This window comes from Triturus cristatus, chromosome 5_2 (assembly GCF_964204655.1).
Source record: "Triturus cristatus chromosome 5_2, aTriCri1.1, whole genome shotgun sequence".
Taxonomy (NCBI): domain Eukaryota; kingdom Metazoa; phylum Chordata; class Amphibia; order Caudata; family Salamandridae; genus Triturus; species Triturus cristatus.
In genome coordinates this window covers 229058995-229084371 of record NC_140588.1, presented here as the reverse complement: position 1 = coordinate 229084371, position 25377 = coordinate 229058995, and the positions used below count along the sequence as shown (strand labels likewise).

The 25377-nt window shown below is 45.0% G+C and overlaps 1 protein-coding gene across 1 annotated transcript in view; it reads left to right on the top strand.

The window, feature by feature from the left end:
- Positions 1-25377, top strand: part of LOC146822828 (cytidine monophosphate-N-acetylneuraminic acid hydroxylase-like) — a 682085-nt gene that overhangs the window by 579301 nt on the left and 77407 nt on the right. The window contains exon 11 of the mRNA XM_085607021.1: positions 4738-4912. Coding sequence (XP_085463147.1) covers positions 4738-4912 — 175 coding nt within the window. The remainder of the gene's footprint in view (positions 1-4737; positions 4913-25377) is intronic.

The window sequence follows — 25377 nt, the reverse complement described above, 5'->3', positions numbered from 1 at the left end:
TAGGGGTGATGGGGGGGTTCTTTGGAACGGTGTAGGGACTGCTAGTGGGCAGTGTGGATTACCCTATTATCTGGGCAGGCGATTTCAACTGTATCTTGGATGGTGACAGAGACCGGCATCCTCCGCTACAGGGGACGAAAACCAATATGACTAAATCTCTGTCAGAGGTAATGCAAAGCCTTTGATTCCTAAACAGTTGGAGATTTCTTCACCCACACACACAGGATTACACCTGTCGCTCACTGAAACATAATACATATTGCCACCTGGATAACCTGCTGGTGGCTGGGCTTAGATCATAGATGCTGTGCTTGGTAGTCCATTTAGGTAGATTACTTTTGGACCATGCACCTGTACTACTTCGGCTGCAAGGAGCAGAGGTATGCACGCAGGTAGATGCTGACACATGCCCCTCAGAAATGCTGACATACAAAATGTAAGGAATCATTGACAACCGCACTCACTGAATATCTGGAGAATAACTTGGGTTCTCTTCCTACTAGGGCCACCGAATGGGAGGCCCTGAATGCAGTCTTAAGGGGGGATATGCATAGGAACTACATGTGGGGTAAAGAGGCGGCTGGAGGCAGAGATTAAGATCCAAGAGTGGTGGCTGGCTACCTCCCAGAGAGGCTAGGCGACTTGCGCTATAGATCGGGAGGGGGCAATGAGAGCCCAGCACACCCTGAATATGCTATGGGACACCCTGGACAAATACACCCTTAAGACATAAAGGCAGAGCTTACATAGGGAGAGTGATAAATCTTGGAGGCTTCTTGCCTGGATGTTAAGACCTGAACAGGAGCCCCAGCCCATCCTTCATATTCGGAACCCAGAGGGAAGGTTCATGACAGGTACATTCTGGATACTCTGGGGGCGTATTTCTGTGATGTCTACCAAGCAGGGGAGACCAGTCGGGGAGACACTGTAGAGGCGTTTCCTGGGGTGAAGATACCCCGCCTGGTATTTGAAAGGGCACAGGAGTTGGACAGGGAACTCACAATTGAGGCCCTGAGATTGGCGCTAAAGGATCTTAATAAACTGAGAGATCCTGGGAGGATAGGTTCCCTGTGGAGTTCTTTCAAACATATTTGGCATTGCTCTCCGAGCACCTCCTGGGGGTCTTCCGGGAGGTCCTTCCCATCACAATGCACAAGGGCATTATTTGACTTATGTTGAAACCAGGTGTGAATGCCGAGCATCCGTCCTCTTATAGATCCCTTACCATCATAAATTCCGATGTCAAGGTACTCTGTAAATTATTAGCAACTAGGTTGCGGGAGGTGATACTGGAACTAGTACACGAAGATCAATGCAGTTTCATACCTGCACGCAGTACCACCTTTAATCTGACCCATGTAATGCATAAAACCACGGGGGAGATTGCAATATGGCACTAGTATCAATCAACTTGGAAAAAATAATTTGATACCATAGATTGGCACTATTTGATAGAGGTACTGCAGGGAATGGGATTTGAAATAGCCTTCCGAAAATGGGTGAAACTCTTATACACAGATCCTAGGGTCCGGTTTAGAGTGGGAGAAATGCTGTTAGACAGTTGGGCAGTTAAAAGGGGCACCCAGCAGGGATGTTCCCTCACATCGCTTTTGTTTGCCCGGACCCTTAAACCTTTGGCCATCCTGCTTCACCAGGAATTGGAACCATGGGGCATACAGGTGGGGGAATTCCAATCACATAGTCTCCTTATACACAGACTACACGCTGTTCTTTGTTCATTCCCCCAGGGAGGCGGTTCCGCTATTGATGAGGCTTATGGCTGAGTTTGGGGAGGTGGCTGGCCTGCAAATCAATATCCGGGAGACTCTATTATTTCCACTGGAGGGCCTTGTGCTGACACCTCAGGAGCAACTCCCAGAGCAAAGAAATTAGACAGGAGCTGGACAGCTTCTGCTATCTGGGAGTAATGGACACTCATACCAAGGCTCAATATCACCGGCTAAATATAAATAGAGTTCTGCAGATTCTCTCTGGATCAATAGGATTCTGGAACATCTTCCTTGGTTGGTTATGGGTCGGGTGGCCATTGCCAAGATGTTTTTTTCACTGAGATGCTTGTGTGAAATACAGAACTCATTGTACCTGCTGGACCCCAGAGTTTTTCTCAGAAATTGAACAGCCTCTTGACATCCCTGGGATGGGCAAGAAGGCGAATCAGGGTTGCCCTACAGGTACTAAAATGAGATCTGAAAGAAGGAGGCATAGCTCTCCCAGATATGCAGCTTTATTAATATGAAGTGAATCTTCAACACATGGCCAAGTGGATGGCTGAATCTGATAACTGGGAGAAAAGACTCCTGCGGGGATGGTTCAGGGGTGACACACTGGCATGCTTGTTGATGAGAGGGGGACACTTGGAAGTCCCGGTCCTATATTTGGTGCACCATACAGCCTCAATATGGGGAACAATGGTGAAATAAATACTCCAAAGGGCACCGTTCGAAAGGGAGTTAGGTCTGCAGGATCTTGCACAGTTATGTCAGATAGATGGTGATATGTTCATGGAGCGATGGAGGCCTGGAGGTTGCCTACAAGCTGGGGACCTCTTCCCAGGGCAGGTCTTCATCACCTTTCAGGATGTGTGAGGGGCCTTCCAAGTGGGGATGGGACACTTTTTGCATTATTCTGAAGTGGAAAGTAAGGCCAGGGAGCTGTGGAGTAGCTTCCCACTGCTACCGTTGTCTCAGCTGTTGGGCGGCTTGCTCAGATGGGGAGAGGGTAGATATTTTATCACCCTCTTCTTTATGGCGCTAAAGGTAGACATGATGAATCCCCCATTTCAGAGCTCAATGGCCATGGTAGGCGGAGATGGGGGGTCACTTGTGGACATGGAGTGGAATCGTATGTGTGCATTAGTCCACGCAGTCTCCTGTAACTAACAAGGATGATTGCACCAGGGAGGCATAGTGTGCCCGCTGTGGGGAGCCAGGTGCCACTTTTTTCCAACTTGCTTGGCTCTTTGATGAGGTCAATAGGTACTGGAGGGATGTAGTGCCAAGAGTAGAGACAGCTACAGGGATTACAGTTCCATTCACCCAGGGGGCATTTCTACGGGGAATAGTGAAAAGGCCAAAAGGGGGGAAGATGCCTTATACGTTTTTGCAACTCACACGTCTACTGGCAAAGAGATGGGTCGCTATTGACTGGATGGGCATGTGAGCACCGCAAATAACACATTGGGTTCAGGATGTGCTTGAGTGGGGGGTGGCGCAGGAACAGCACCTGCACCTCTCCTGATAGGATGAAAAAGCATTAGAGGATTTGTAAACGTAAGGATTACTGTTAGACAGATTTAACAACGACGGCGAAGATGATGCTGATTCAGAGCTTGATGAGGTGAGGGCATAAGTGGCCAGGGTGCACTGTTGTTTATAGCACTGTGGAGGCCAGGAGTTGCTATGATGTATACACTCTGGGGTGGCTTGTTGTCTTGGTCCAAAATGTAATAATTACCTTGGCTGCCATTGTGCTGCTGGAACTTTAAATGCACTGTGGAACACGTGTAGCTGATAACTTGCACCGTCTGATTTATTTATAACGTTGTGACATTGAAAACTGGAAAATAAAGGTTTATGAAGAAGAAAGTGTGACTGTTTGAGTTTCCTGTGCTTTAGAAAGATGCACCATGTGAGGAAAATGAAAATTCAGCCACGTTAAATGCAGTGGCATAGCAGTGGTTCTAAGGGCGATGGTGCAAGCAAGGTAAATGGGGTCAGTAAAATACAGCCATGTGTTTGGTGAATAGGGTTCCTTAAATTGCTGGGCGTTGGTGGCATTGCACCTACTGCACTATTGAAAGTTATACCCCTGAAGAAGGGGGCCCTTCCCCTAAACAATGACTGTGAGTCCCTGGGGAGTGGGGCAGTGACGTAATAATGATGCCCTGGGTCCTGGTTCAAATAAAGTGAATAGATCATCCATCCATTGACTGAACATTAAAATGCATCCAAAATGTGGGGGCATTAAGCCTCTGACAACATTGGACCCCGGTGCCACTGCACCTGCTGCAACATTGCGAGCTAGTTCTCTAGCAAGTGCCCTTCTCCTGGGCCTCATAGCTATTTTCCACCACTGTGAGGCCCAGTGGATGGGCTTGCCACCCTGGACCTCACAGTGGTGGACCATGGTTGTGAGGTTTAGTGGAGGGGTCGACTCCCCTAGACCTCACAGTGCTAGACCATGGCTGCAGTGCCCAATGGAGGGAGGCCTGTGGTAATGGTGCCATGGGCTCTGGTGCAAGAAAAGTACATGGGCCCCATGACCTGGCTTGACAGTAAAATATAGTTACAAGTTCAATGCATTGGTAAGCTAGATGCATGCGCTCTGGTGATTCTGTGAGTCTGGCCTTTTGTGACCGGAAAAATACTTTGTACATATAACCCTAAATCTCTAGCCTCTGTGATGGACAAGCCCACGCCAAAAGACTCTTCACTGACGTATGTGATTGCCTATGCAATGTAGAATCAGTATTTCATCCCATACATATTATAGGTTAGGTTTATTATGAAGTCAAAACTCCAGTCCTGTCAAACATATTGTGGAAAGGGCTTGGGTTGCACTCTTGTCAGGTGTAGTATAGGTAGGCGCGCTCCTGTTGCTTTGCCACTGGTGATGAAGCTCTAAGTTTGTGTGATTGGGAACATTCCTTTATTTCTCTGTTGTACCATTTGATAAATTAGATTTTATTTAACTTTCTTTCTTACACATATATTTCAGTAAGAGTATTATCGAGCCCCCGGAGGGAACCAAGATTTTCAAGGACTCATGGGATTTTGACACTTACACCAATGCCATCGATGCTTCGCTTGAGGATATGATATTTAAGAACCCTTTATGGAAGGAAGTATACTTCACCTGGGCTGGATTTACCAATTACAACCTTGTGATCAGAGTAAGTTGTCTCACAATACTGCTCTGCTAATTGTAGTTTCATAAAGATGTATGTACATGTATTTTGACAAATCTCTTTTTGTCAGACGCCATTGATGTCATATATATTGTGAACATGAATTTTTATTTTTTAATCCTTTTTGTCTCTCCTCACTCAAATGACCATTAGGATTTTAAGAAAACATCTGAAACATGGCTTTTTTAAAACTAAGGGGCCCATTAGGATGGCGGGCTGATCGCCACCGCCGGACCGGCGGAAGCCACCGCCGGACCGGCGAGGGCGATCCGCCCGCCCTCCAAGAATGAACCCCCCACATTAGGATGGCTGGGGGGTCCACGGCGGACGGGAAGAGCGTCTGCCGCTTTTCCGCCGGTCGACTCGTCGACCGGGCGGAAAAGGGCCTGAATATGGTAGCGGTGTCTGCAAGACACCACCATCCATATTAGGATGCATGCCTTTCCATGGCGGTGACTCCGCCACGGAAAGGCATGTGGTCCTTGCCTTAGGGGGCCCGTTGCTGGCCCCCAGAGTGTTGGGGGGTGGGAGGTGCACATGGGGGGTACCTATGGTACCCCCCTACATTGGCATGGACAAGGTGACAGGCACGCGCGGTGCGTGTCACCTTGTGCATGCCAATGCACAACGTGCATCCACAGCATTGTGGCGGGCGGTGCTGTGAGCACCGCCCGCCACAATGTTGGGGATGGGGGATGCCACCGCGGCACTGGCATCCTGATTTGCATGACGGGACCTCCCCAACTTCGGCGGACGGTCCCGCATACCGTTACGGTGGTCCGCCTGCCATCGTAATGGTACCCTTAGTTGTTTTTGAGCAGCCAGAAGTCTAAGTTCATAGGTTAAGCTCCTTAGCGCGATGACGCTGATACCTCGATACATTTCATAAATAGTCCATTACATTAGGTTAGGATATAGTCTACTGTAATCGTAAATTTTAAACATAAATAAATTGTGCTACCTTCTTTCAGTGCACCGAGGTTCAAGTTCGAAAAATGATCACCAAATACTTTTACAGGAAGATGTTTGTAGGAATGCTTTTTTAATTACACTGACATGTCTGTATACAAATGTTTCTGAGAAATAAAATCAGGAAGATATACCCACGTAGGATGCAGTATTTGTTTATCTGAAGTGTTCATTGTGTTCGTAGAGGCTGTACAAAACAATTTTTGGAGGGTGGTACTTAATCTCCTCCAAAGCACTCCACAAAACTTGAGTATGCAATCTGTTATCTCCAGAATGAGACTTAAACCAATTTTCTACTGGTTGAGAATCTGGTCGACCACTGAGCTAAAACCCTACAGGGTATGTCTTCGATGTTTCTTCTATTAGAATTGTGAAATCTCCCTTCTGGGTGAACGAGGAGAGGAAACTGATGCACTCAATAAATACAGGCTCATTAACAGATAGATTTAAAGAGATAAAACGAATTTCTTTGTTTGAGTCGTATATGGATGATATAAACCAACTCTTCACAAAAGCCCTTTATATAAGATTTTGGGTAGATTTACTGCTAAGTGGAAAGGGCTAACAGAAGTTAACAAACTTTGCCCAGTGCTTAGTGAAGTGGAAGAAACTGAAGAACATTTCTTATTCTTCTGCCCAAATTATTCCAGGCAGTGCAAACGTTGGATTGCTCCCCTATGTCGCACCCTGGGAATTCGTCAAAATCGGGTCGCTTTGAGAATTTGTAGGTCAGATACCATATCCTATGTTGTATTTACAATTGTAAAAGCTCCTCTCTAGCTCCCATTAAGTTAATATGACCCAAGCATTTAGATTATTTATTCCAACTAGCCAGGCCTGATATAGGATCATTGCTAGAACAATCCTGTTTCAAGGAGCAATAACGGAGGAGGGTGTTTTTGCTACAGTAATCCCATTAGTGCTTGTTCAAATATACCTAATAAGGCACTTTAAAAATGCCATAACTATGAGATCATATTATATTATTAGGAGCTAGAAGAACTTGAACGTATCCGTCATAGATCTAATATCAGTTGTTTTTAGTCCCAATTATTTTTAATGTATGCAAGATCAGCTTCTTAAAACCAGAAGCACTTTAGAGTTTTTGAATATTAAGTCATTTTTGAGGATGACCCTATTGACGTTTGTCCGACAGTGCTCATTAAAGCACTTTATTATGCATTACTGTTATGTTGTCTGGTCTGAATTATTAAATATTTGATATATCATACATATGTTTAGGTTTGAAATTGTAAAATAAATATGTTGATTTTTAGGTCTCTGACTTAAAATAAAGTGCTTGAAGCTGAAATACTGTAGATACATGGGTGCTGTTGAAATACATTTATTGTATTACTGCTGCAATGCCTGTACATGAACAGCATTCCTCTTTAACAGGCACTGGCATGGATGAAAGATGTAACCTCTATCTGAAGGAAGGATACGCTTTATCATCGTGGCCTACACAAATTCACAGGGCAGACCGTAGCACAGTGCAACCACTCTCTCAATAGCTTACTGTGTTATGTTTTTTTAATATTGCAAAGAACCGTAAGTATTCTCCTTGGCCCTTGCACGTGCATGATTTCACTGCTGCTTGGGTTTGCTGCAAGCCAGGTTACACTACTCAAGTGGATCTGGCTTTGCACTGCTCTGTCCTAGACATGCCCGCCTTGCATGAATTACCAGAGCGCTGATGCAAAGCTGTTGTGATGCTGCACCGGGGTCATCTTTCAGTGAGAAATATCTCTATCTTGCAAAATTCCATTGGCTCTATTGTTCGTGTTGCTTTGCGACCCTTTGCTTGGCTTTGCATCACGCGAGTGTCAGTGCAAACCTTCAGTAAATTTGGACCTAAACATATTAATGGAAAGATGCAACAATTTCTTCAAGAGTCGAGCAGCAGGAGAAAATAGTAGAGGCTTACGTAGAAAGTCTGCAAATATTGGCAAGAACGGGCACATTTACTGACACTTAGGAAATGGTAAGGTACGAAGTAGTGCATGAAGGACTTTAAAAATCACAAGAGAGGCTTTGGCGTCATGAGATCACCTCAAGAGAAAAAGTTTACTCTAGGAGGAGAAAAGGGAGAAGATGAAAAACCTAACAGTCAAATTACATATGCAAGGGTGAAAGAAAGTGTGAAGCAAACCGCGAAGCATCACCTAGGGGTGGGCGGAATTTGCAGAATTTTGCAGAAATATGCCAGTCGTGCTTCTCGCACTGCAAATTATCACCACTAGCATGGGCAGCGCTGAAAAATCAGTGTAAAGGGCACCATTCAAGTTAATTTTGCTGCCACTTGAGTAGTATATCTAATCAAACATCAACAAATGTACTCAAGAAGCAGCCCTCAAACTGCGACCGCTCACAACTGCTAACGTTAGAGAATTGCGCTAGGAGTCACCAAATCTCATTTTCATTTCTGGAGTCTTGCAGGAAATTATTCCGCCATGTGGCGATCAGTGGCGTAACTAGACCTGCATTTGCCGCCCTGCAGATGTGTGTGAAAAGAGCTCGGGGAGGGGGGTGCTGGAGATTTCCTCGGCGGCTGCCTCGCACCAGCCGCAGGTTGGAGCCCCCAAAACTCATGCCTCCTGAAGCAGAACCCACCCCTACTTGTTACGCCACTGGTGTCGATTGGTGGAATTTGGCCAGAACTCTGCATTAGAAGAGTAAAGCAGAATCAACAATATCCACTAATTGCGCAGGCGGAATAAAACTTTCCTCCCACCCCTAACATCAGCAGGCTGGAATGGCACGCGATAACAGGTACTCGAATAGTGTGTTCAAATTACTATCCTGCGCTGGATAAAATCTGTTGTCACTTTTGGACTTTTCAAGATTGCTGGAAGCTACATGCACCCTATTGAAGAGTCGAGTTTTAATGAAATTAAACACTTGGTAGAGGTGACTGGCATGGTTATATATGATGATGAAAAAGAACTACCTAATTCTGTTGTTAATTTAGATGGACAGTTGGGGTTTTAGTAGATAAAGGTTTGGATATAGGTACATTACCATGAAAATGATAGGACAAATGATGGACTGAAAGAAAGGTAAAAAAAAAAGCATTAGAAACAAAATGTGAATTATGAATAGACAAGCAGAAGGGAAGCTGTACATGGTAGGCACAGGTGTAAATATATTAGGATGGGCCAAGATGACAATTACTAAAATATTTTCTGCCTGTTATGCCGGCCGGCACGTAGGACAGCAATGAAGGACCTCCCTTTCTGTCTGTCTTGGGAGCATTTCTGTATGTACCCCACCTGAGCTTCAGAGTAGTTTGTACATTTCAGAATCTGATTGTGGTCTTGCACTTGGCTCTCAGAACTTCCGTCATTCTGTCAGTAGTTTCCTTGTGGCTTTGACTACTGTCAATCATGCATGTCTCATGCAGAGACTCTGCAAGTCCCTCGTGTCTAGATAATTTTTGTTAGCCTTGTGCCCAACCCCTAATGTGGAGGACCAGTGGATGAGGCTTCATCTGGTTACTATACTTTGACCTGTCCGGCTTGGGGAACCCTGCTAGTAGACTAAGCTTTTGCCAGCATAGCGCTCCAGATCAGTGAGTCACACAATTTACAAGGCTAGAAATTAGATTTAGGTACCTACCCTTGGGCCCTTTTTGGTAGACAGACAGGTCACAAACAGTGGATGCATATTATGCACTGATTTTATTTTAAACCTGACTCGTATTTTATGTTGCAATTGTTTTGCTGACTGGTACTGGTGGTAACTGACTCTGATGTCCCTGGGCTCTGCCTAGCCCAGGACCAGTACTATGGTGAAAGCACAGTGAAAACACACACACACACCCATTAGGGTACTCTATGTGTTAGGGCACCCTATGATTGGCATGAACTACCTTATAAGTTCCTAGTACATAATAGGGCATGGGGATTAAAACTATCTTTAAGTCCCAAGTATATAATAGGGCATGGCGGTTTAGAACCCAGCAGCCCTTTCTGCGCTTGCATGTGTGCACTGCTGAGAGCCTGAGGCCATTTTAAAAGCAACCCTGTGTTGCAGCACTGCTTTAAAAGTAAATTGTGCACAAACTCGACTTTGGTGGTAGGGGCACCTAAAAATTGATAGACTACTATATTTTGGCATATTAGATACCCCCAGGATCTCCCCAAGGTGCCCGGGGGGTTAGGTACTTAAAAGGAGGGTCCTAATGAACAATGTTTTATATTTCCTGGGGATAGAGAAATTGCACATTTCACATCCCCCATTGCAGTAAAGTGCTTCCCAAAATCGCTGTTTATGCAAGAAGCACTGTGGAATGAGGATCTACACTATCTTTGCATATTGAGGACCCCTAAAGTCTCCCCATGGTGTCCCAGGCATGGGAGGGGGGTCCTGTGACTATCATTTATATGCCCTGGTGTTGTAGAAACTGCACGTTTCATTTTCCCCATTGTGGATGCCCAGCCACATAGGTTAACATGGCAATTATTTATTATTGAAAAATTATTGCTAGGAATTCATAAAAAATATCATTCAAGGATCTAGGAGAACGGTATTGATAAATCCAATAATATGCTATTGTTGACTTTATCCTAAAATATACAGAAAATAAGTTATGAGACCTTTTTGTCTGTAAGCCAAAATTCAGCCTTCCTCTGGTCTCCCCTGATTGGTGAGAGTTAGGATAATTAGGCATGCTGCTTTGATGAAGTGATAAGTGGCACCCAGGAAGAGAAGTTATCTGGTAGGAGAGAGCTCTGTTACACAAGAATGCCAGAGTTGGGGGGAGGGGTCGTAAAGTATAAGCTTTAAAGGAAGAATGGGACAGGCAGAGAAGGCCAGGTCCATCTACCCCACCCCCTCTGACCCAGCCAGATGGCAGTCTTATGGAAGGAATTTTCAGCTATCAGGGCAGTGGCAGCTGGTGGAATTTGAAAGTGATGGGGCGCAAGAAGAATTACTCTATGAATGCTGGTGAGCAAGTGAAACAATCAAGCACAATGTAGATAAGGGAAGTTTGGGAGGGTTTTCCACTGCAAATTCTCCTAACAATTTACAGTGACACTTCAGGTTGGAGCTCACTTCCCCACCATGCTCCCTACCATACTGATTTCAGGGGATCCATACAGCCACTAGGGCTAACATGAGGACTTCTTTGCCTTATCCACATGTGGGATTCACCCATCTCTCCACTTTAGCTCCATTGGAACCACCGAGAGCCACCAGAACATTAGACAACATTCCCATACCATCCCAGTTCCGTTGAGACTTTCTAGACATCATTAAGCCACTAGGTCTATCATTCACCCGGGCGGCCCATATTGCAACGTTCCATTAATTTCCATTTCTCTATTGCAGTTACAGCCAATGATTACGTCTAATACTGACTTGATAAGAAATAGTCACTTTACTATGCACTGTTAGGAATATCCATTTTTCAAGCCATCCAGGTGGGAATGCTGCTGCAAGCCCATGCAAAGTCTGCAGCATTGAGTGTGAGCTTGTATTATCATAGGCTACACCGCTGAGTCAATGTACATGCCAAGGTTGAAATTAAGGTCTGCGGCATTCTATAAATGAGGAGGTGGGTTCTCAGTTCAACATAGCTATCCTGTCCCTTCCAAACTGGTGAGCTATTGAAACACAATTGGAGTAATCTAACCTGCTATGAGAGGCAGTATCAGGAAGCACAATCGGCACATGGATTATGGTCTCCATCTTTAGAGGCAAGTTCTTCTTCTACAAGAGCCTCTACAATTAAAAATGAGACAAGGGTAGCGGTCTGGCCTGTTCCAGCTCATGGATGCAGCTTGCAAGGCCTTTTGTGGCTTGTAAAGACAAGAACATGCTCTCTTTCAATTAGAACCCGGCATATGGTGATGGATTGGCCCAGAACATCGTTCCAGCAGATACATCCCACACCAGAAAAAAATGGTAGTGGCCCGGTGTCCTCTGGGCCTAGGTTGAACAGCCATGGTCATGGCTTCTGGTTTTGAACATTGTTATGGTTTACTGAACGAACCTACTGTTTCCCAGTCACAAAACAAGCTTTTCAAACTCAGAAGAGTAAAAACAAGCTCTGGATCAAATGCTGACCTTAGGAACACACACTGTTCTATGAACTCTCATTTCTTATTAAATTGCTCAAGTTTTGTTGTCTTTTCTCGCTGATCCAATTTTTCCAGCCAGACATTTCCAAAAGTGGATTTAGCACCAAGCAATTTGTACTTGCCCTATTTGTTTTTGAGTAGGGACATGTTTATTTGAAAGGAAGCAGCAGGGACCGTGGGAATAAATGCGTCCTCGCTCATTAGGGGGAGAATGAATGGCTCATCAACACAAACTAAATACTCGACAAAATGCCAAGTACACAAATGGTTGTTTTTTAAAGCAGTAATTGAATATATTAAATTCAATTATTCCTTTCTGAGGCTGTGCATAAAGCGAGTCATCAATCTCTACTATGGGGCATTCCTTTTCCCCGGAAGCCAATGGTCAATTTGTCTTCTGCCCTGGTATTTCAGCTTATTTCCCCAAGCATTCTTCAGTTTCACTGCTTAAGCTTTGGCTGAAATTGCACAGAGGCAAAAACGTCCAAAGTTAAGACAAATAGAGCAATGATAAGAAGACATGTCATCAGAGAAAGCAAGAGTACAAGCAGGAGAGAAGACGACACAGATACCCAACGACAGTGAGCGCAGCCAAACACTACAAATTTGAAAGATGTACACTTTCCACTCCAGCGCACTCCATGCATTCAATGTAATAAATAGAAAACTCGCTTTGACCTCACAAAAGTGGAAGCTGCGTGATACGCACAGTACTGCTGGAATACAGGTCTTTTGGAGCACAAAGGCTCTAAACCCACCCCTTCTCACTCGCCAGAGGTTTGGGTGGGGCCACTTATGTTTGCTGACCACACCCCACTCTGTGACGACTTGGGAAAAGGGAAGGATGCCGAAAGGCAGCATTGATGTTGACAGACAGCTCCGGGAAGTACAGAGCTGATACTGTACACTCCCAGGACTGATTCCAAAATCCGACGCTGCATCGCATCATTACTGGGCGGGCCCTGAGGACCCACTAGCATTGAAGTCCTGGGCTGGCAGCATGTCAGCCCGGAGACAGCAGAAAATTCATCTTTAAAACTGGAATACGTGCACTAGTGCATATGACCTAGAAAAACTACCTGACTGCCTATTTCGGCGAGCGTCACTAGTCTAGGCAGTCAAAGCAGGCACTGCAATAAAATGGAAACATGGATGGTAATAACTTTATGCAATTACCATCCAGAGCAGGCATTGGAATTTTGTACCCTCAGTATCACCCCAGATGCCCAGGACACAGAGTCTCCCTTCAGAGAGCAGCATTAAGCCTGTGTCCATTGCGAGTGTCCACACCACCCTCCTCCAGTATGGCTGAATAGTGGGACACTCCAACAGTATATTCATAAATGTTCCCTTCTGGCACAGATCATGAGTCACATATCGCTGTCATCCCTACCAGTTATGGCCAGCAGCACTCTGGTATAGTACAGCCTATGCAAAATATTTGACCCCATCTTGATCACCACCTCCCTAGGCCCGATGAGCGCCTAAGTGGTTCGGCCATAATTCTATCCTCAAATAGCTTGGCCTCAAGTATCTGGTCACCCCCTGGGATAACCTTAGCTAACGTGTGTCGAAGACATAAATATCTAGAAGACCTCCCACTCGCAGACCACTCAAAACTCTTTCATGGCTATGCCCGTCCAGGCATCTCCCAGATGCCGGAAACTGGAGAGGCCTCGTATCTCAGGCAGCTTCCTGAAATGCCACAGTGGGGTGTTGCCAGTTAAAGTCCCATCCCATCTGAAGGAGTGCCCTGTCCCATGCCTGAAGTACCACCCGAATATATGTTGGCCAGTGTGCTCTGCTTTTCTGCCCGTACAGGGCCGCCAAGTGTCTACTCAGCTCCATTAGTGCCCTATCCCTCTCACTGATGGTTCACAAAGATCGATGAATACCCAGTCATTAACTACTATTAGTTGGCTGGCACAGTAAGGTGAAGGACTGGAAGGCTATCCCGCCCTCATATATGTTGTCAAAGCAATCATTAGGCTTATAGATCTCCACAGCAGCCGTCTCAGTTCATGCTCCACACTCCAGAAGAAACTATCTGGGATGAGATACAGTGTGTTCTGCAGCACATACAGGAATTTAGATAAGATAATAATTTTCTAGAGGGCCATCCTTATCAGCAATGTTAGTGGTAGTGTTTACCAGCACACAGCATCCCTTTTTGGATTTTTCTAGTATGCCGTAGAAGTTATCCCTGAGGAAGTTCTCAAGGAAGCGGATGATGTGAAGCGTCAAGTATCGAAAGCCATGTTTAGAAATTAGTAGGTCCCCCAAATAGGCAGGGTAGGGCTCCATGCTGTGAGAGGATAAATGTCTGATTTTGACCAGTTAATGTGAAATACACTTTATTGCCCAAATATATGCAGATCTTGCATTACCGGGTCAATGGATGTTTCCAGACTGGAGACATACAATAGGATATTGCCTGCTTACAGTGAGATTTTCTCCACCCAATCTGTATTCCACTTCAGGTCACTTATCAGTGGTTCCCCTCTCATCCAACATGCCAAATTCTCGATTGACAAGGCAAATAGCATGGGTGATAGCAGGCAGCCCCGTCTAGTGCCCCTCTGTGCTGAGAATGTAGGGAAATACTCACCATTGACTCTCACACACGTCAGGGATCATATTAGAGTAATTTCACCCATTGCAGGCAGCGCTGTCCAATGCTCATTTTCTCTAGGACTTTAAAGAGATAGGGCATCTGTAGTGAAAAAACGCATTGGGCGTGTCTAAGGAGACAACCACCACTGGCGTCAAGACATCAGCGGTCCTGGAAAGACTCCCATATAGACAGCGGAGATTCAGCCTGGTACTCCATCCAGGCATAAAACTAGACTGAGTGGGGTGAACAAGGGCTGTTATTACTCATATTAGGTGATTTCATTCACCTTGGCCAAGATTAGACCTGAGCCTTTTAGGAGAGCGAGATGAGCCAAAAGGCGATATATAGGTATGCTGGTTTCCCCACTTTGTGAATGAATACAATCATGGCAGAGCAAGTTTCCTCTGCCATACAGCTCTCCTTCAGTGCTGCCTCATTCATCTGGATAAGGTGGCCTGGAAATCATGCTAGCAGTGCACTTATACATCTCTATCAGCAGACCTTTGCGCCAGGGGCCTTGCCAGACTGCAGTGCTCCAGTTGCATCCTGTATCTCCTCAACTGTTAGAGGTGCATCGGGTGCTGCGCTGTCGCTGTCTGGAAGGTGAGGGAGTAGGATATCTCAGAGGAAGGCCTTTATCTCCTCCACAGTAAATAGGAAAGTATACATTCCAGCGTAGTGGTGGACACACTCCTCCCTAATGAGGATGTTGCCTGTGACTGTCTCCTGGTTCTCCATGCGGATGTTCCCAACGCATCTTTCTGTTTCCTCCCTCTTGCGCAGCCATGATAAGAACCTCCTGTCCTTATTGTCGACCTCATAGATCTTTCTCTGCACAATGACATAAGGTCCGATTCACAAAGGTAAATTTAGACCAAAAGTCTAACTTTACTACTTTTCAGTATTCACAAAGGTAACTTACTACTAGTAAAGTTTGACTTCTGGTCTAAGTTTACCTTTGTGAATATCGAAAAGTAGTAAAGTTAGACTTTTGTACTGTATTTTTATCTTAATGTAGACAACAAAATAAATGTGATCAGTTGAACAAACAACCGGATTAATGGATTGTTCTTCTAAAGTATTTTAGTAGAAAACATAAATAACAGTAATTCAGTACTGCAGGACACTTCCATTGCCGTCAATAGGAAAAAGTGGTAGTGAAAAAGGTCACTTGCAGGTCGAATTGCGTGGAACCCACTGGGGGTAAAGGTGATTTGGGTCCCTGGACCAGTTCAAGACAATCAGTTCAATTTTAGTAAGCCCTTAGTGCAGAGTTGTCCTGGCTGTCTTTGGTGCTGAATGGGAACCATGTGGTGCAGATTTTTCTTCTTAGACAGTGCTAGGAGGAAACAGATTCAAAAGCTTGACAACAGGGCCACAGCAATGGTAAGTTGAAGGTGTTGCGGGGTTCCCTCTTGATGCAGTGTTGATTGCATGTTTTTTTTTTTGCCGGATTGGCGACCAACAATCATTGGCAGTGGTAAGCTCAGAAAGAAGCTTCTTTGACGTCCAGAGGTCCAGGGGAACACGGTAGCTGCCTGAAATATCGTGGAGGGCAGGACTACATTTCCTACAATGCACTGGACCGTCTTCTATAGAGCGATACCTCCGAGAGTCCAATGGCCAGTGATTCTTTGGATCCGGAGCGTTGATTTACCTGCAGTTTGCATGGGACTAGAGCCACAAGTCCAAGGGAGTCTGAGGTTGCTTCTGGCTCTCACAGGGGACCCTCTGTCCGGGGGAACTAATTTTGACCCTAGGTCAAGTTTCGTTCATGCAGTTGCAGGAGTGCTGCCACATGTGCAGAGTATCCTTATTTTAGTTTGTTCAAGTCCTGTTGATGGAGACACAGGTCTCTTCCTTGCCTCTTTGATGCAAGTTGTATCAGAAGTCAGGTTCTGGGGTCAGGAGGGGGTCCCTTACATCCTAGATTAAGGGGAGTTAGGAGTGTGGGAGCAAGTAGCCAATGGGCTTCTATTCCCTGCAGCCAGTCCGACCTCTGAGGTGACCACATCCGGGGGTGTAGGTCACCTTTTTTACCCAGAACCCACTATTGCTTCCTTCTACAAAAGTGGCAGAAGTATTCCTTATCTTCACAGACCATGCAGTCATCCCAAGGGGTGTGGCTAGCCACCTGGGAGTGTACACCTCCTGCATACCTAATTTCCCGCCTGCCTAGGTGTAGATGTGCCTGGGGCAGGGGGAGCGTGTTTCTCTTTTGGTAGTCAGTCCTGCTGCATATCAGAGGCCTTGTATCCTTTGAAGCTCACTGCCTTTATGTGCCACTACACTAGCCTTCATGGGAAGGAGGAGGTGTGACTTCCTTCCTACCCAGGCCTTTGTTCCTGACTCCTGGGAGTGATCACACTGCTTGTCTTGGCGGTAGCAAGCTCGCGCTGCCAGCCACAGAGAAGCTGGGGCAACCAGGTTGGCAACCTGTAAGGTAGCCACCTGGGTGCATACCACATCACCCTCTACACAAGATGCATATCAGGGGTGAGTAGGCAAGTTGGTTGGTACCAAAAATGACATATTTATGCAGTATCATAATGGAGCTGCCAACCTCAGGTGTGCCCTGTTGCCAGCCCATGTTATCCTATGGACCATCTATCTCGCATAGTGTACTTTAATAGTAAAGGCCACTATAGGGACATATAATCTTGCACTTATATGTCCACAATCTTAATATAATGCACCCTGCCACCTGGGTTTTGGGAGACCTTCCTTAGAGTTGACTGGAAAATGTTTCAATAGCAGTGCATTGACATTGCCTCACATGGTGAGGGCAGAGTCGAATTGGAGCAGTTTTCACTGTTCCTGCAGTCTGCAATGACAGGCCAGATGTCAGTAGGTTACTTGGGTCACTCAGGGTGGCACAAACAGTGCTGCAAGCCCTGGGATCCCTTTACCACCTATGTCCTGGGTACCACTGGTACCATATACTAGAGACTTGAAAGGGGAGGGGGGTTTAAGTCCTTATCAATTGGGGATTCCAATTTACAAATAACGGTTTATGGGAGAGAACCCTGGCACTAGCACTGGGGCCTGGTTAGCAGGCTTCATGACATTGGGGCCTAGCTATCAGGCTTCATAAGTTCATGGTCAAAAACTAGGATCTAGTAGTCCAAATGGGGGCAAAAAGTAGGGGAATATCTGCACAAAGCCCTGTTTTCTCACAAATCATGCAATGTAAACACTCGATAACCATTAACACTGTCAGAGAATAGCAATAATAATCCCTTCCATGCAACTAACGCGCGGGAGCTATCCGACGCATAAGTTCTCATATGCGATGGACGGCTCCCGCGAGTCCGACGCCATTTCTGAAGAAATCTCTCTGGTGCAGGCATGAGAGGGATTTCTTTTACTCCCCCAAAGCCTCGGGAGCTGGGGAAGAGCTTCCCCAGTCCCGAGGCCCCCCCCCATCTCTGTAAAATGTAATTACACAGAAACCGCTATCTCAGCCCCCTGAGCACGTAGAAAGACAGGAGAGGCATCATGGAAAGGGGAGAATCCGAGAAAAATTGTACCTAACTTGTGTGGGTAGGCCTAGTGCCCGCTACAGGAAACCGCACAAAACGCAACGTGGACACACCATATTTTCACAGTGAAAACTGACTCTTTTTTGCAAAGTGCCTAGCTGTAGATTGTGAACCCTAGCTCTTTTTTTCTCCCTTTTTTCTCAAATTTCTGTGTGGGAAAGTTCTGGAATCTGCGTGGATCCACAAATTTCCTCCCACCCAGCGTTCCCCCAGGTCTCCCAATAAAAATGGAATCTCACTTGTGTGGGTAGGCATAGTGGCTGCAACAGGAAATGGCCCAAATCATACTGTGGAGACTTTCAAAATTACCTCTAACAAAACTACCTGGTTTGGGGAGGGGCACCTGGGGTTTTGGCCCCGGGCTCGCCGCCATCTAGGGAAACGTACCAAACCCACACATTTCAGAAAACTAGACACCCTGGGGAGTCCAATGAGGTATGGCTTGCATGGTACTTGACCCACCCACACAAGTGAGGTACCATTTTTCTCAGAAGAGTTTGGGAAACGCGGGGAGGGTGGAATTTTGTGGATCCACACAGATTCCAGAACTTTCCACCACGGAATTGTGAGGAAAATGTGTTTTTTTTTTACAATTTTTTAGATTTGCTAGGGATTCTGGGTAACAGAACCTGGTGAAAGCCATCAAGTCACCCAATCCTGGATTCCTCTGGGTGTCTAGTTTTAAAAAATGTATAGGTTTGCTAGGTTTCCCTAGGTGCCGACAGAGCTAGGGTTAAAAAACTACAGCTAGGCACTTTGCAAAAAAAGGGTCAGTTTTCACTGTATTAATAAAGTGTGTCCATGTTGCGTTTTGAGCCGTTTCCTGTACCGGGCACTAGGCCTACCCACAGAAGTGAGGTACTATTTTTATCGGGGGACATAGGGTAACACAGAATTATAGAGCAACTGTTATTACCTTTTGAGTTCCGATGAATTTCTGCCTTTCAAATGAAAAGCATTGTGTTAAAAAGAAGTTATTTTGAAAAATTACCTATAATTCTCATGCTAGTGTGGGTAATCCCAATTACAGAAATGTTCAAATATCTACTGTTTCTAAACTCTATATTTTGTTCCCATTTCAGAAATACATAGGTGTCTGTCATACCGATTTTTTCATGTATCCATTTTCCCAAAATAATTGCTATGTACACGGTACATAATAAAAACCATTGGAAGACGCCGCTCAGTTATTTGCTCTGGGTTCGTCGGGTTCTTGGTGAACCTACAAGTCCTATATATCCACACAACCAGAAATGTCCAGCGGATGTAACAGTATATTGTTTTCAAACAGCTGTCATAATTAGAAGAAGTTACAGGTGAAAACGTTGACACAAATGGCTGTTTTTTTTAACTAATTTTCAATTTTTCATATATTTAACTGTTAGTTTCTATAAAGAAACCTTGAAGGATCTCCACAAAAGACCCTTGCTGAATTCAATTTTTTTTCTACTTTTCAAAAATGTATAGCTTTCCAGGATCCATTATTGTTTTCATACCCATTTCTATCATTAACTGGAAGGAGGTTGAAAGCACAAAAAATAGCAAAAATAGGCTATGGACCAGAAAAGTGACAAAACTGTGTAACAAATTTTGGTTTTCTGACAAAAGTCTGCATGTCCCTGAAAGCTGGGAAGATGGTGATTTCAGCACCACAACCCCCTTGTTGATACCATTTGCAGGGGAAAAAAACAGACACTTTCAACTGTAGCCCTTTTCCCATTTTTCCCCCAAAAACTAAAATATATCTGTATTTTGGCTAAGTTCTGGGTCCCCTCCAGGGTAATCCACAAAGCCTGGGTACCTTTAGAATCCCCATGATGTTGGAAGAAAAGGATGCAAAATTGGCATGGATACCTTATGTGGTCAATAAGTTACAGGGGCCTAAGCGCGAACTACCCCAAATAGCGAAAAAAGGCTTAGCACGGGGTGGGGGGGGGGGGGGGGTGTAAGGCCTAGCAGCGAAGGGGATGTACTGGCCAAATGATAATGTAACCACAATCCACATGGTAGGTTACATTCAACGAAAGTACAAAGAATTGTTGCATGAACGGACAAAAAGATACACTACTAATACAAACTATGCTATGTTATGGTGCACAATCACCTATGAGGGTAGGAGCATGGGCCCGAGGGTGGGGGCAGGAGGCTAGTCAAAGAGCCAGGTCTCAACTTGTTAATAAATTCTCAAAGCGAGGAGGGAGGAGGCTCTATGTGACCCAAAAGACTTCATGAGAACCAGAGAAACAAAGCATCTCATGGACAAAACAGAAACGACATGTTCACAGATAAGTCAGTAGTGAGACGCAGAGTAACATGTGCAACAGTGATAAAAATCCGAATTTGTGTGTCTGCTGATAATGTAAACCGACAAATGCAAGCGAAAAAGACATGTAATATACTCACAGAACATTTCTGAATGAAAACAATTTGGAAAAAGACAATATGAATAGAATTGTATCACTCTAAACAAGAGTCCTTTTGTTTATGTTGACTTCAGGGGCTATATTCACAAGTTACCATGCTCTCTAACTTACCAGGAATTAAGTAATGGTATAGATGTGCTCTGTAACTGCTAGCACGTTTCACAGTACTACAAGGCCGTTTCTTCAGTGCTGTATATAACAACAACAAAGGAAAGATGTATACATTTGGTGAAATTAAAGAAAAAATAAATTCCCAAACCTTATGTAATAAAACAGTACATGCACAATACAAGCAAGCAGAGTTAAAACCCTTTGCTCATAAACAGCAGTTATCATGCTTGTCCACCTCCTTACTCTTTTTTTGGATTGTCCGAATTCGCTTCTCTAAAATCAGTCGATTATATTTCCTTTAAGTGGACAGGTAAATATTGAAAATATTAAAACCCCAAATAGCAATTATATTTTTATATATGAAGTAATTTTCACAGAAATGTCCCTTAAGTTGATAGCCATTTGTTATATAGAGGCTTGAATATTAAAAATCACATCCATTTGAAGTTGTATTTATAAAAGGCTACACCCTATTTAACTCAACATAAATAAACTTAAGTTTGGAAGACGAAATATCCTGTTGTTTTCCCCACTGACGATTATCTTCACATCATTCCTATCAAATTAAAGTAAATTATATCTATAATTTGGTGAGGACAGGAGTATTTAAACTGATGTAATTCTCACCAAACTAATTATAAAGGAAGTAGGCATTCTAAATAGATAGTAAACCACCATGCCTGAGATGGCCTTCATTGAGTTGCATTAGCTTTAATGATTCACTTTCTTACGTGTTGCTCATTTTATAGCGTTCAAAAGTACAATGAGCCTCATTAAAAATAATGTGTAAACTTGAAAGTATCAGATAATATTATTAACCACGAGTACTTCCACTATTTATGAGTAAATTAGGTTTTAATCCAGAGTCTCATCCTACCCACCCTTGGTATCCATTGATTGTACTTCCGGAATAACAACATTATCAATAATTACCATATAAATGTCCATCATAAATCCTCAGAGTGCTCATATCAGTCAGTCAGTCAGTCAAAGGCTTTATTTCGATAAAAAACTTATCATAAAAGCTTCAGAGAAAAAGAAAAGCAAGAATTTGATTACATTTAACCTTAGTGCTCATATTGTAACTGATCTGAACAGTAAGAGCAATACTTGAGTTTTTTTCTCAAGTCCCGTTCATGTCTTATCTGCATTCTTCAGCTTCATCGGATTAGATCCCATACTGTTGTAATGCAAATGACTTGAATGTCCTCCTTTGGATGATAAGGGTTCTCATAAATTCAGTTTTTCAGTTCTCGGTCACTTACATGTGTAAATATGAGGCAGTCACAGTAGCTCCCATAGTAACGCTGTGTATTAATGTTGTCTCGTGTGGTTTGTTAAATCTCTGCTTGCCTGCATTTGTCCCAGGATACTTAGGGGCATATTTACAAGAAACTGGCGAAGCGCGTGTTAGCTCCAAAATTGCTAACGCCGCGCTCCATCACTTTAGAAACGCAGGGATGCACCGTATGTACAATAATACGGCACTTCCCTGCGTTTCCCACTGCGATGAAGCTAAATTCAGCCGCCTAGCGCCAGCGCAGGCACTTTTGCACCATAATGCAAGGGTGTCTGTGTTGAGGGAATAATTTTTTATGTGCAGGAAGGCCTCCCTTGCTGCACATAAACAACCCAGAATTATGAATTGCAACTCTTATGTGTACTGCATTGTGCAGCACACAGAAGTTGCAAATCGTAATTTTTTTAAATTATTGTTTATGTGCAAGAAGGGACACGTTCCTTCACATAAACAATAATTCATGGCAATTTGCAGTTTATATGTGTGCTGCACAATGCAGCACACATAGCACAAAACAAAAACGAGGCGAAATAAAGCATTTCTGCTTGTTTGCCATGTTAAGACCAGGTTTTCCCTGTTCTTAATGTTGGCGCTGCCTCCTATTTATACCACCCTTGTATATAGGGGGCAGCTTTAAAATCAATGGGTGTTGCGACAGAACACTCTCCGCACCACCCATTGCCCACCCCTTTCACGTTAAGCCTAGTGTGAAAGGTGGCCTTATTTACAAGGTGGCTTTAAGCCACGTTAAGTGGCTTAAAGCCGCCATGTATATAAGGCAAAGCCCCTATCGCCACAGAAACTTTGCAAAAAGTGACGTTCCTGTGGTAATAGGGGCTTGTAAATATGCCCTGACAGGCGCTTATCTGTCTTTACATCAGCAGTAAAGACCGCTAAATCTCAATAAATGTTTTCATCTGGTCACTTGCAACCAAATTTACTATTATTTGAAGCAGTACTATGCAGTCAAGGAACTTGCTGTGCCCTGTTGCATGAAACAGAGAGTCGAGAACAGTGCCATATCTACGCTGCACTGTATGCTGCCTAGCGACACTACAGTTACCCTTGCACCATGGTGCAATAGTGTTTGTGTTATTGCCAGGATCGTTTTAGTGCAGGTAGGTGCCCTTGTAGGCTTATTCCTCTTTCAATGTGTGCTGCAGAATGCAGCACACTTGGCAGGATGAAATAATGAGGAGAAAGAAAGATATCCATCCTTGTTCTGCTTCCTCTGTGGTCGGCTTATATTTTTGACACAATACCAGGTTAACTGCCATTAGTAAATCTGAGATTGTGTCAAATTGCATGGATGGAGGCACGGGAATGCCCATGCTCTACCCAGGGAAAGCCTACCACAATGAAATGTAACCCAGTGCAGTGCAACGCAGCAAATGGGGGCTTCAACTTTTTAGTTTGAAATCTTTTCATTGAGTTATCAACAAACAGGATGCATTGGGTAACGAGGCCTATATCGTAGGGCAGCATATATCGTAGTGCTGCGCAGAGCACCAGAAACAACAAACACCAAAATGAACCAACCTGCCCCCCTAGCCCTACCCTCCCCTCCCGTCTCCTCCCCCGTTTAACGTATTCCGGCAACAGATCGAAATACAGACTCAACACCTCAATGTGCCAGTTTATGATGTTTAGTTTGTACTTTGGCTTAGCTCAGGGAGGCAGAGCAGCCGCAGGTATCAAGGGCAGGACAGCTCCCGGAACTCAGTGCACAACAAAGAAACAAAAGGCTGCCACACCTCGGCAAAAGAGGCCCCATCACCTTGAAGTGAGTGAGAGATGCGTTCCATACCTAGAACATACCATAGTCGATCTAGCCATCCCTGCACCATTGGTGTTCTATCTGTGCCCCAGTGTGACAATATATTCTGTAGTGCCGCTCCTGAGGCTATACCCAGTTGCTTACCCCTATGAGACTTGAGGGTGAAGGTGAGCCTATCCGATACTCCCAGGACCACGTGTGCGGGGAAGCATAAGAGCGTGGTGGCAAAGTGACCGTCTATCTAATCTAGCACTTGTGTCCAATATGTGGTGAGGGCAGGACATTCCCACAAGAGGTGTAAGAGTGTGCCTTCAGCATCTCACCCCCTCCAGCAAGTGGGGGAGTGATCAGGGTCGCGCTTGTGCAGTCTGGAGGGTGTAAGATACCAGTATGTCATGATTTTAGTGGCTGTTCCAATTCTAGAAGTAATGCGCTCCGAATTTCGGGCTCTGTAGTAAACGTCAGACCATTCCTTAGGTGTCAGGGCCCGGCCAAGCTCGGCCTCCCACCGTCTTTGTCCTGCGGACTTAACCACTGGTTCCAGGGGGCGCAGGATGTGATGGAGTTCTGTGATCAGTCGCTTGGAAGTGTGCTTTCAGAGTAACCAGCGCTCATATCGGGTGAGGAGCCTCTCCGCTCCCGGGCGGACTTGAGGTTGCAGGATCCAGTGTCTAATTTGCATGTAATGGTAGTGTTCGGCTTCGGGTATGCGGAAGTCAGACTTAAAATCCTCGAAGGATCAGGGACTGTTGAGATCAAAAAAGTACCCAATAGACCTACGTCCCACTGTGTCCCATTGACAAAATGCCTCCTAGTCAAGGCCTGGGGAGATGTCCGGGTTTTCCGTGATGGGAGTAAGGGGCGACGGGGAAAGATGTCAGGCTATTGCGAAGGGCAGTGGCATCCCATGCTTTCGGTGTGGCACGGGCTATAGGGGAGCCATATAGCCCAGGGGGTCGGGAAGCTTTGCGAAGAAACAGGACCTTCCAGAGGGCTTTCTTTGCTAGCTTGTGTTCCGTAAACAGCCAGCATTTTTCTGACTCTGGCTGAGGTCATTCTAATAAAGTTCGTAGCTTTACCGCTTTGTAAAAGCGATCAATATCAGGGATCCCCAGCCCCCCTCCTCATGGGGTATAAAACCCAAATCCCTGCATAATGGTGGCCTCCTGTCTGCCCAGACGAAGGCGTTAAATTCAGACTGTAGTTGTTTTAGAGCACCCGTGGGAGGCTCCACCGGGAGAGTCTGGAAGAAATAAAGTATTTTGGGGAGTATGCTCATCTTGAGAGCTGCTATTCTGCTCAGCCAGGAGATATTGTATGGCCGCCACCGTTTGAGCTCCTGCTTAGTTTGACACAGTAGCCGAGAGTAATTCAGGGACGTTGTTTCAGCCGTGGATAGAGATAACGTAATACCAAGGTAGGGCATCGTTTTGTGATCCCACCTTATAGGGCATGCCTGGGACAAAGCTGTGAGAGTAGTTTGCATCAGGGAAAAACCCAGTGCTTAGGACTTAGCTACATTGACCTTAAATCCAGAGGTGGCTGCAAATGCCTCTAGTTCGGCCAAGAACGCTGGGACTGAGCTATGGGGGGACTCCAGTGTGGCCACAACATCATCGGCATAAAGG